An 11815-nucleotide genomic window follows, 5' to 3' on the forward strand; every position below is an offset into this window, starting at 1 on the left:
AAACGAGAACCACATCATTGTTAGGCAGCGACTTCATCTTTTCTGCCCTGTCACACTTGCTTATGCTTCAGCCCCTCCCCCCCATCTATCTCCCACCCCATTGTGCCCATTTGGCCACCCTGCACTTTACTGTTCCTGCTGACCTTTGCCATGTTCTTCCTCCAGCTGCTGACTAGGCGTGCTGGGCTGAGGCAACTACTTATGAAGAGCCAACAAGATTGCATTTTGTAGTTGCTAAACAAGGATGATTTGTAGTTTTGATATGACTGAAGAAATATTAATGAGTCAAAAATAATGACAAAGCAATATTCTTTTGAGAAGCTCCATATATCCAATCTTTATTGTCACAAAAAATAAATGAAATGTGGAGCATACTCAGCTGAGATAACTTTTATTCTGCGTATTCTTTCATAATGCAGGAATCAAGAAGATAATCAGTTTGGGTTTTGATGTATTTAACATCATTTGCATGTATAAGAATTATGTAGTTTTTCTAAACCTAAGGCAGAAACTGCTGTCTTCTAATAATTTATAGACTTTTTTTCATTTTATTAAATATTCCACATCTAGGTGAAGGTGAATGAGTAGGACAAGATACATCATTTGCAAAAAAGGGTTATCCTGTAGAAAATGAATTTATAATAAGAATGCATTTTAAGAGGAATAATAAGATGCAAAAAAAGTTCACTGTATGATCTTTAATGCAAGAAGATAAAGACTTATCAGTTTTGTGCATTAGCATTGTAGTCTGCCATCTTAATTTGCCTTTTTAAAAGTTGTGCAGCAGACCTGAGTTCTTATGAAAGAGCTGCGGTTCTGATTGCTGGAGGCATTGAAAAAATGATCTGATGTTACACATTTTATATCGTAACAGTGTCCATTTTTCTTATACACAGGTAGAAAATGAAGATGGAGCTCAGGAAAATACCTTTTCCATGGATCCTCAACTGGAACGTCAAGTAGAAACTATCCGCAATCTTGTTGATTCATACGTTGGGATCATTAACAAATCTATCCGAGACCTTATGCCAAAGACAATAATGCACCTAATGATAAATAATGTAACTATGGCTTCATCATTTATTTTGCCAGGGTGGCAGAGGGATGAAACTACAGGTAGTCCTCGAGTTACGACAGTTCAATTAGTTCAAAATTACAACACAAATTACAACACCCCCACCCAAAAGTATTTATGAACCGATCCCAAAATTATGCATGTTGCAACATCCCAGTGATCATTTGTTCTTAAGTCCAACAGCAGAGATGTTGCAACTTTCCCCCCTGCCTATTTCCCCCCCATCCCCCAAATACGGTCCCACTGAGTCTCCACAGGCACTGGGCCCTACTTTGCTAGCGTCCCAGATTCCACTTATTCCTCCACACCACATTTCCCATGGCATTACTACTCCCATGGCTTTACTTTTTGAAGAGCTCCAGATGAGGCTGACCCACATGACAGAGAAGCTGAAGTCTTTTATTCAGAAGCCAATAAAGTTGTAAAAATGTGAGATGTAAGGAAAATAGCTTTGGCCCATCTGAGTAAAAGACCAGCTTCTCTGCCATGAGACCCTGCAGGCTTAGTTAGGGCCCAGTCTGGCCGGTGCTGAGCAGCCTCCTGCTTGCTGCTGACTGTCTAGTTTGAATGAGCAGTTTCAAGGATTGGGTCATGGTAACCAATCAACATGAAGCTTGTTTCCTCATTAGGCTCTCTGTTGTTTGGCTGCCACGCCCCAATCCCTGAAGCTGTTCATTAAACTAGACAGGAGGCTGCTTGGTGCCAGCCATTTAGCTTTTAAATAATAAATTGTTCTTTTCTCCTGATCCTGATACAGGTACCGACTTACGATATTAATGGAGCCTGCCCATTCATATCAGAAGTCCGGGATTAGATTAAATGAAGCACCTAACTAACGATCTCCCTGCCCCTGCTTTCCCCAATGCATTCATTAAACGAATGCATGGGTTGTTAGGTAGAAGAAGAGGTGACTCAGGGATGGGAGAAATTAAGGGAGGCCTAGTGCAGGGACAGGCACTCCCATGCTCTGCCTTCTGCTGCTTAGTTTACCCAAAGCTCTATGGGCCTCCTCTATATGCTTACTTACTTTTTAACGAGCTCAGGAAGTCAGAATAAATAAGGCCACTCCCTCACTGGACCATCAAGAAGAAAAAATCCTAATTCTTTTGTTTCCCCCAGCCAGCACAAACCATTACAATATCTTCTTAGTTCCACTAGTGCTGGTCTGAGGAGGCTTTGCCGACAAGGACAGAAGCCCGGAAGGTCACACATGGCCATCCAGCCTCTGTCATCAATTGGCAAATGGCCTGAGGAGGCCTTTGCCAATGAGGATGGAGGCCTGGAGAGATGGTTGTGCCCTTCGTGGCCTCTGTTCTCGGCAGCAAATGGTTTTTGCAAATACAGCAAAAGGCTTTGCAAATGGAGGGAAGGCTTCAGTGCTTTAGGCCTTCACTCCATTTTCAAAGCCATTTCCTGCAGGTCTCATCTAGGCTTTCATTTTCAAAGAACAGAGGCCTAAAGTACCATGAGATCAGGCGAGATCAGTAGCGCAAGATCTCATGCTACTGATCTTGCATGATCTTGCAGTACTTTAGGCCTTCATTCTCTGCAAATGCATCAAAGATCTAAACTAAACAGGCAAAGAAATCGAAGGCTCCCTGGATCTTCGCAAGGTGAGTATCCACAGGCCTGTGCCTGTAGCGGGGGGGGGAATAGGCAGGGCGAATGTTGCAGAACCTCTGGTGGTTCCTAAGTGTGAATGACTGCCATGCTGCTGCAATCTTTTGTAATTTCAGGACTGTGTCATAAGTACTTGAGGGTGGTTAGGTCATAACTTCCAACAGTCACTAAGTGATCTGTCGTAATTTAGGGATTACCTGTATTCTGACAAGAGATTTAAGAAGAAAAGGTATTGTAATGATTTGCCTTAGAATTTATACTTGAAGAGTGTAAATGTTTGATGAAAGATAAAGAAATGGTGAAATCCTTCGCATTAAATAATAACATGGTGTTAATAGAGACAGCACTGAACAGGTATGTGCAGGAGCAACAATTTTTGTATGGATTTTCTGAATTTATTGTGGCACCTGGCTAAGATTGTTTTATGGGCACATTGCTTGAAGACTTGATCAAATCAAATTGGAATCAATACATGAAAAGAGAATCCACATTGACTTAGGTTGGTTACCAAGTAATTTTTGGCAGGATATTTATCAGTGTATTATATGAACTCAAACAACTATATGATCTATGGGAACCTTTCCATAATGCAGTAGATAGTTGAGGCCAGAACAGTCTTCTTTAGAATCATTGAGTGAGCTGCGGTGGCATAGTGATTAGAGTGCAGTATTGCAGGCTACTTCTGCTGACTGTCAGTTGACTGCAATTTGCCAGGCTCAAGGTTTATTCCATCCTTCTGAGGTGGGTAAAATGAGAATCCAAATCGTTGGGGGCAATGTGCTGACTCTTTAAACCACTTAGAGATGGCTGTAAAGCACTGGGTAAAGTGGTATATAAGTGCTATTGCTGTTGCTATCCCATCTGGGGGAAATGTCCTTTCCCCTCACTATTTCCAATGAATAGATAGCTAGGGTTGTGATCTAAACCACCCTCTTGAAGTTATCCCACTCTTGATCTATCAAACCCAGCCTATTGTTGTTGGAAAGCATTACATTTTCTATCCACCCAATATTACCTATCCCTCACAGACCAAGGATTTCATCCACTCGGAGTTGCTGGCCTACCTATACTCCTCTGCAGACCAAAACAGCTTGATGGAGGAGTCAGCAGACCAGGCACAGCGCAGAGATGACATGTTGCGAATGTACCATGCCCTGAAAGAAGCTTTGAATATAATTGGAGACATCACTACCAGTACAGTTTCCACCCCAGTTCCTCCTCCTGTGGATGATACGTGGCTGCAGGCAGGAAGCGGTGGGCATAGGTGAGTTGGTATAGTAGTTAGTTGGTTCTATTTGTTAAGGGGAAGGATGAAAATATGGAACATCACAAAGCCAAAAGCCACAAATGACTGTCACAGCTGAATGGGAATGGTCCAGATTCTTCATTTGGAACTCTGTAGTTGGTTTATCACTTCTAGAATGATAGGTAAAGGTAAAGGTAAAGGTTCCCCTCGCACATACGTGCTAGTTGTTGCCAACTCTAGGGGGCAGTGCTCATCTCCGTTTCAAAGCCGAAGAGCCAGCGTTGTCCAAAGATGTCCGTGGTCATGTGGCCGGCATGACTCAATGCCAAAGGCGCACGGAATGCTGTTACCTTCCCACCAAAGGTGGTCCCTATTTTTTCTACTTGCATTTTTACGTGCTTTCGAAACTGCTAGGTTGGCAGAAGCTGGGACAAGTAATGGGAGCTCACCTTGTTACACAGCAGCACTAGGCATTCAAACCGCCGAGCTGCTGACCTTTCGATCGACAAGCTTAACGTCCTAGCCCCTGAGCTACCACGTCCCCTAGAATGATAACACTGAACTAAATACACATTTTTCCATGTGTGTTTGTTAGTCAGCTTTAATTCTGTCATAATTTTGTTCATCAGAATAAGATTTTGTACAGTGGATATTTTTTACCTAAAAGAATATTCTTGTATTGCTTTTTTGTTGTTGTCTGCTTTGTCTGAAAATGATTGATATTATTTGGAGTACTGTTATCTTAAATTATACTAACTAATATTTTAATGTGTCCCTTTTCTTTGCTCTTACAGCCCAACATCTCAACGCAGGCCTCCTTCTACTGTTTTGCCTCCAGGAAGACCTCCAGCTGTGAGGGGCCCCATGCCTGGTCCTCCCTTGATTCCAGTGCCAGCAGCAGGCTCATCCTCTTTTGTGGCACCACCCATTCCTTCACGCCCTGTACCACAAAGTGCATTTATTACTAATAATGAAACTTTCTCAGCCCCACCTCAAATTCCCTCACGGCCAGCACGTATTCCACCTGGTATACCTCCCGGTGTACCCAGGTAAGAGCCAGTTCAGATTTCCTTACCTAATTTTTTCATATAACCTGGGCTATGGCATAGATCTGAGCTTATGAAATAGTCACAGTCTTTGTTCCTGTATAAACCTATTAATTTTAAATAGATATAGAAGAGTCTGTATTTAGATACTCTCCAAAAAATTAGAAAATTGCTTATGCAGAATCTTGTTATAGTGCAGCTTTTTTAGTGGTTGAAAAATCTATGGGAAGAAGTAGGTGTAAACTTTAAGAGTCTCCTTTCACATCCAAAGAAGTAATTGTTGTCAAACTTTTTCTGCAAAAGTTGAAATGGAGAGGAAAAGGAGAAATAGTCTTAGGCTGCCTAGAAAGTAAGCAATATTTCTGTAACATTTGCACATGGCATAGGAGTTCAGAAGAAGGAGGAAAATGGGCATGAATGTTGAGGCTCTTATACCTTGGCAATGTCTAATTTCCACCTTCTGTTTCTCTGTTCTTTTTCTCTGCAGCAGAAGACCTCCTGCAGCACCGAACCGGCCTACCATTATCAGACCAACTGAGCCCTCCTTATTAGATTAACCATGATCACTACCCAGAGGAGAAGACAATATTGCTTGTTAATCTTATGGAAAGAACTCATGCTTAATCTTTAGTGTAAAGAACTTCTTTGTATCTGGTCAGTTATAAGCCAAGGCACATTTTTCCCATTTCTCCTCCTCCCTTTCCTTCCCACAATAACACAACCCTAGCAACAGACATCAAGAAATAGATGCTGTCGGTTGATTACCTGTAAATAGCTCTGAGAAGCCAAGCATTCCTGTTCTATTTCTCTCTATGTTCCTGGGTCTTGGCTAAGAAAGTATTTAATGACCAGAGTCTTCCCTTCTGGGAAGAGGAGGATTGATTTCTTCCCAATTTTTCATGGTGGCCATGCCAGGCCCATTCCACATGGGAACATGGAGGCTTCTGTTTTGTGAAATCGTTTTGCACTTTGTTGGAAATAGAGAAACAACCCCCAGGTACTTGAGTGATTATGATGAGAATACCTGAAAATGTGTAAAACTAGAAATATTTTATTTCCACTAACACTTGTTAGAATCTCCTGCCATTAAAGTTGATTGGATCTATTTTCCCTGCCACCCTTTAATTCCTTAGTTATAATATATATGAAATATTCCTCTTAGACTTTTACCTTTCCACCATGGCATTTTAGTACAATATTGATCAATATTTCAATATATTTCTAAAAAATTATGGAACTGCAAATAAAAATGGCTAATAAATCCAATTTATGAAACTGGAGCAAAATTTTCTCAAACAGAATCATTGGAAAGAGGAATGCACCAAGTTGTTTTTGAGTCTCAGGTATAGTGATGACTTATGGCATGCTACCCTTTGCACAACCAATGATTATGCTTCAATGGAAGAGACAAACTTAGTTCGCCAGTTACAACTTGGGATGAGCTTGATGTAATACTAGAAAAGAACAATGGCCAGTTGCAGGAGATGATTTAATCATTTTAATATAAAATTGGCCAGTAGAGAAGTGGTAAGAAGAGGCAGTACTTAAAAAACTGTGATCTTTTGCAGAGATGACTATAGTAGTAATCTACTATATATATAGAAAAACTTTCCTACTTCCTTATGCAGATTTCTTTGTCCTTCAGTTCAGCTGAACTATATTTGCTTCTAGGTTGAGGCAGATTCTTTGTGGCAAACACTGTCCCAAGATAGATTAAAGTTCCCTCTGCCCCACAGAAACTCATATAGGAGTTTATGAACTCTGAAAAGTTATTTTTCATGTTGGTTACTCCATCTTTAGAACCATTATTATCCCAAAAGTTTGTGGAGCAAGACTGAAGCCTTGTCAACAGACTGGTAAAGCAATCTACCCTCTCTGGACTGTGGTTATATATTTCTTCATAAAACAAAGAAGTATTGATGCTTCTTCGATTCTAGTTTTTTTAAAAGAAGACCCAAGTTGCCTCCCAGCCTGCTCTCACTTACATACCTTTGCCCTTCCTAAGATAAGATATATGGAACATATACCTTCTGCCTTAATGCTTCCTTCCAGTGACCTCTTTTTATGTGATCGGAAACAGAAATTGCTTGCTTCATGTCTTAAAGCATACGACTTTTCCAGAGTGCTAACTTTGTGCCTTTATTATTGCTTAAATTCTATGTCATTTGCCCGAATAACCAGCACTGCCTTCCTTTAAATGTACCTCTATTGCCAAAGTCATTACCAAGGGCTTTGAACCTCTTTTGCAATATATTTCTCCAAAAATAGGTGCTTGCCATGTAGCATGAACTTCTCTAATTAGTTGTCTCTTGATTCTTTGTTACCATGCGTGAAGGGGTTATTATATCTTCTTTCTATCTTTAAAAGAAAAAAACTTCCAGCAGTTTGAAATAAGTGCCTCCATTATGTATCCAATTAATAAACTAAAATAAAGGGAAATTCTGCTGGTGGAAGGTTTCTACCAATTTGTGGTGTTGGCTTTTTATGCATTTTTTATTCTATTAGTTCTGAACACTTAAGAACTATTGGGCTTGGAATGAATATAAGTTCACATTTTTGTTAACTAACATGTCCAAATAACAATAGTCTGAGTAATATCTGATTTCTTGTGCCATGTGATATGATTTTTGACCTGGAAGTTAGTAGTATCCAATCTAATAAAAGCAACTGAACTTACAAATTACAAAATTAATGACATTAATGCAGCTAATATCTTTATCTTACCTTTTGTATTGATATTTACATGTATTCATCATCTCACAATTAAAAGTGTATTTTAAAAGTTATTTTTGTAGGCTCTAGTCAAGTGGGACAAATGGAGCAGGTCCACCTTGAATTGCAGAACTTGACCAGCCTCTGTAGCAGGAAAACTGTTTAATACTGAGAGGCATTAGTTGCCTCTCTTAAAGGAGATTGCTGTCTTGTTTTGCAGACATAGGAGACCTTTCAACATGTAGCAAGAAATTAATTCAATTGCTTGTACAGAAAGGTACATATAATATCTATGTTACCCAGTTTTATAGTTATAGTGTCATATATTTTATACCTATAATAATCATGAAAAATAGCAGATTTTAGACATATTTTCTAATATATTTTTGTAACATTCAAATTATGATGTTAAATTTATCTTTTACAAATACATACAGAATAACACAAAGAAAGGTTTTCTAATCTTATATCCCAAATTAACACATTTTGCCCAATGTGTCATTATGCATTATTTTTCTAAAGTATTTCTGCCCTTGCACATTTCCATTGTATTATGTCTATGTATATCATTATCCCAATCTGTTAAATTTCACATCAATGACATATTTTTATGTTTTAGATTTCATTTTGATGGCAATTTACATATTTGCTTTTTAAAATGTAGATTTTCTTTAATGCCTAAAATGTGTACTACATTCAAGTCCTGGAATAAAACATTGGGTTCCATCCATGACAAATAAGTTTAATAGATAATAAGTCTCCTTAAGGGTAACCTTGGTTAACCCATAAATTGGTTATGATTAATTACTTCCCCAAATACTTTTAACGTTGTAGTCTTTCCAAAATAGATGAAATTGGATCTGTCAATTATATCTCTAACCATTTGTGTTATAATTGGAATGTTTATTTGATTATTTAAACTGATGTAAAAAAATTAAATGGTTGCTCCCAATTATTTGGAAAGAGATTTCAAAATGTTTATTTTGAATACTTCTAAAAAAAAGACTACTTTTATTTATTTATTTATTTATTTATTTATTTATTTATCGTATTTGTATACCGCCCTATCTCCCTAGGGACTCAGGGTGGTTCACAGGCAAATAAAAAGGTACATATAAATACAGAATAAAATATCAATTAAAAAACTTATTCTACACAGCCAAATAATTAAAAAAGAACAATATAAATAATAAAACCCATTAAAACCCGTATAAATTTAAAATCTAATCCAGTCCTGCGCAGATGAATAGATATGTTTTAAGCTCGCGGCGGAAGGTTCGGAAGTCCGGAAGTTGACGAAGTCCTGGGGGGAGTTCGTTCCAGAGGGTGGGAGCCCCCACAGAGAAGGCTCTTCCCCTGGGTGTCACCAAACGACACTGTCTAGCAGACGGCACCCTGAGGAGTCCCTCTCTGTGAGAGCGCACGGGTCGGTGAGAGGTATTCGGTAGCAGCAGGCGGTCCCGTAAATAGCCCGGCCCTATGCCATGGAGCGCTTTAAAGATAGTTACCAGAACCTTAAAGCGCACCCGGAAGGCCACAGGTAGCCAGTGCAGTCTGCGCAGGAGAGGTGTCACATGGGAGCCATGAGGGGCTCCCTCTATCACCCGCGCAGCCGCATTCTGAACTAACTGAAGCCTCCGGGTGCCCTTCAAGGGGAGCCCCATGTAGAGAGCATTGCAGTAATTCAGACGAGATGTCACGAGGGCGTGAGTGACCGTGCATAGGGCATCCCGGTCTAGAAAGGGGTGCAACTGGCGAACCAGGCGAACCTGGTAAAAAGCTCTCCTAGAGACGGCCGTCAAATGATCTTCAAAAGACAGCCGTTCATCCAGGAGGACGCCCAAGTTGCACACCCTCTCCATCAGGGCCAATGACTCGCCCCCAACAGTCAGCCGTGGACTCAGCTGACTGTACCGGGATGCCGGCATCCACAGCCACTCTGTCTTGGAGGGATTGAGCTTGAGCCTGTTTCTCCCCATCCAGACTCGTACGGCTTCCAGACACCGGGACAGCACTTCGATAGCTTCGTTGGGGTGGCCCGGTGTGGAAAAGTACAGCTGAGTGTCATCAGCGTACAGCTGGTACCTCACACCGAAGCCACTGATGATCTCACCCAACTTTGTATGTTTTACTTACAAGGAAGCATTCTAAAATGAAACCTGCATTATTTAAAAACTTAAACCCAGCAATACAATATTTTGCAGCACTTTTCTTTAAAATGTGCAAACTGAAATGCAGTTTAAACTTTTAAAAAGGTATTTCTATTTGTCAAATTTGTCCCAGCTGGGTAATTTAGAAGGAAAGAGCCTTCGACTGCATTCGTAGTGAAAGGTATACTTTTACTAAACCAAGTGGTTATAAGATAGGAAAGCCAGTTCTGAGGTTGCACGCAAAAACTGCCTACATACTTTGCCCTTTCCCAGGCCCTTTCCCCCCATTATCTCCCTGATATCCAACTGGTTTCAAACAAATTGTTTTGGTAACAGTTTTGCTACTTGGCAGACTCGGTGATGGTTCACATTCGATTCCCATGCTTGTGGCCTTGGGGTTGGCCAGCTGACTTCTCTGGCAGGTACTCAGAGTAGTTTTGGTTTCTGGTCTTCCCCCACCCTCTGTTGGCTCCCTTCCCTTTTCTCCTCCCCCAGGGTTCATGGCAGTGTTGGAGCGTTTTTGGCAGTGTTCATTGAGCTATGACTGGATTAATAACTCGGACAGTGGTGAATGAGCCAATGTACTTTGGGCCCAAATTTTTGGGCTACTTTCTGGATTGCAAGAATTTGGTGGAGAGGTAGACTTTCTCTCCAACTTGAAAATCCTTTTGCTGAGAGATTTTTTAATCTGCATATTTTTATGGGTTTCTCATTCATTTTCTAGTGCCATGATGGTAAACCTATGGTACACATGCCAGAGGTGGAATGCAGAGTCCTCTCTGTGGGTGCGTGGGCCATTGCTAGCTGCTCTTCCTGGTTCTGTCATGCGCATGCGCACCGGCCACCTGCTCTGTTCTGGGTTCCAGTGTGTGCAGCTGGCTTGCACGCATGCATGCCAGACTAACTGGCCGGTGCACACACGCTCCAGTTTCGGCACTCAGTGCTGAAAAGCTTAGCCATCACTGTTCTAGTGCATTGTGCACAACGGGCCAGGTATAGTTTGAAGAGATTTAATCCATTCTGCCAATTCTGGTATAATCACAAAATCTTGGTTGGTTACCACTCAGAATGGCCTGCGTCCAATATTGCAATAAACTGTGTTCTATGCAATTTCTGTGAATGGGAAGAGGTCAGGCCACTAATCTTGTTGGTAACTGATGTAACACTTAAGGTACTGCTCCAACATGCCATTTGTACATTCACAGGCTCTATTCGTCTGAGGGTGATGTGAGGACAGACTCTGAGTAGTCCCAAACAGCTTGAGAAACTCTTGCCAGAATTGTGAGATAATTTGGACACCTGTTAGGGTTCCAAGTAAAACCCCTAACCAAGTAAGACTCCGAAGCAAACAGAAAGATCCATTTTATTAGAGATACTGCAATAAACTGTGTTGTATCCCAGTATTGGCACATCTGGGAAAACCTAGATCTGAAAATTCCCGGGTTTTCCACACCCAAAAGAAGGCCACAGTCCCTTCCCCTGCACTCACATGTCCATCACATGGTCCAATCAATCCACTGTCCCAACTGGAGATGCCTCCCGGTCACACCTCTCTAGGTGCAGTCTGAAGGTCCTTGACTCTAAGAGAAAGAATGTTGTTATTGCTAAATAGCTCTACCAATTCCATGCAAACCCCCTCTCACTTTCCCACAACACTAAGTGTGGCAGCCTTGAAGATCCAAAGAAAAAGATGGCCTCCAGAGCTGACAACACCCGTTTGAGATTATCCTTTCTGGCAGCTCGTGAAGCCTTTGTATGCGGAACGAACTCGAATTGAACTCGAATGAATGGAATGCAGAATGCGGAATTTGGAACGGAATGCGAACTCGAATGAACTGAATGCGAACGAATGGAACGAATTTGGAATGGAACGAACGAACTGGAACTCGAATCGGAATGGAATTCGAACTGGAATGCGGAATTGAACTGAACGCAGAACGGAACTCGAACGAATGGAATTCGAATG

At 41.0% G+C, this 11815-nt stretch overlaps 1 protein-coding gene across 12 annotated transcripts in view; it reads left to right on the forward strand.

Annotated features, from left to right (window-relative positions):
• The window catches only part of DNM2 (dynamin 2), a 210011-nt gene extending 201345 nt beyond the window's left edge, over nucleotides 1–8666 (forward strand). For 7 of the 12 annotated variants that reach the window (XM_058166775.1, XM_058166779.1, XM_058166774.1 and 4 more), the window contains 4 exons: nucleotides 897–1061; nucleotides 3724–3959; nucleotides 4736–4990; nucleotides 5475–8666. In XM_058166775.1, the coding sequence (XP_058022758.1) occupies nucleotides 897–1061; nucleotides 3724–3959; nucleotides 4736–4990; nucleotides 5475–5544 (726 nt within the window). In that variant the 3' untranslated portion in view covers nucleotides 5545–8666. The remainder of the gene's footprint in view (nucleotides 1–896; nucleotides 1062–3723; nucleotides 3960–4735; nucleotides 4991–5474) is intronic. The other 5 variants (XM_058166776.1, XM_058166781.1, XM_058166780.1 and 2 more) reach the window with 1 other exon arrangement.
• Nucleotides 8667–11815: the final 3149 nt, after the last annotated feature.

This window comes from Ahaetulla prasina, chromosome 2 (assembly GCF_028640845.1).
Source record: "Ahaetulla prasina isolate Xishuangbanna chromosome 2, ASM2864084v1, whole genome shotgun sequence".
NCBI lineage: Eukaryota > Metazoa > Chordata > Lepidosauria > Squamata > Colubridae > Ahaetulla > Ahaetulla prasina.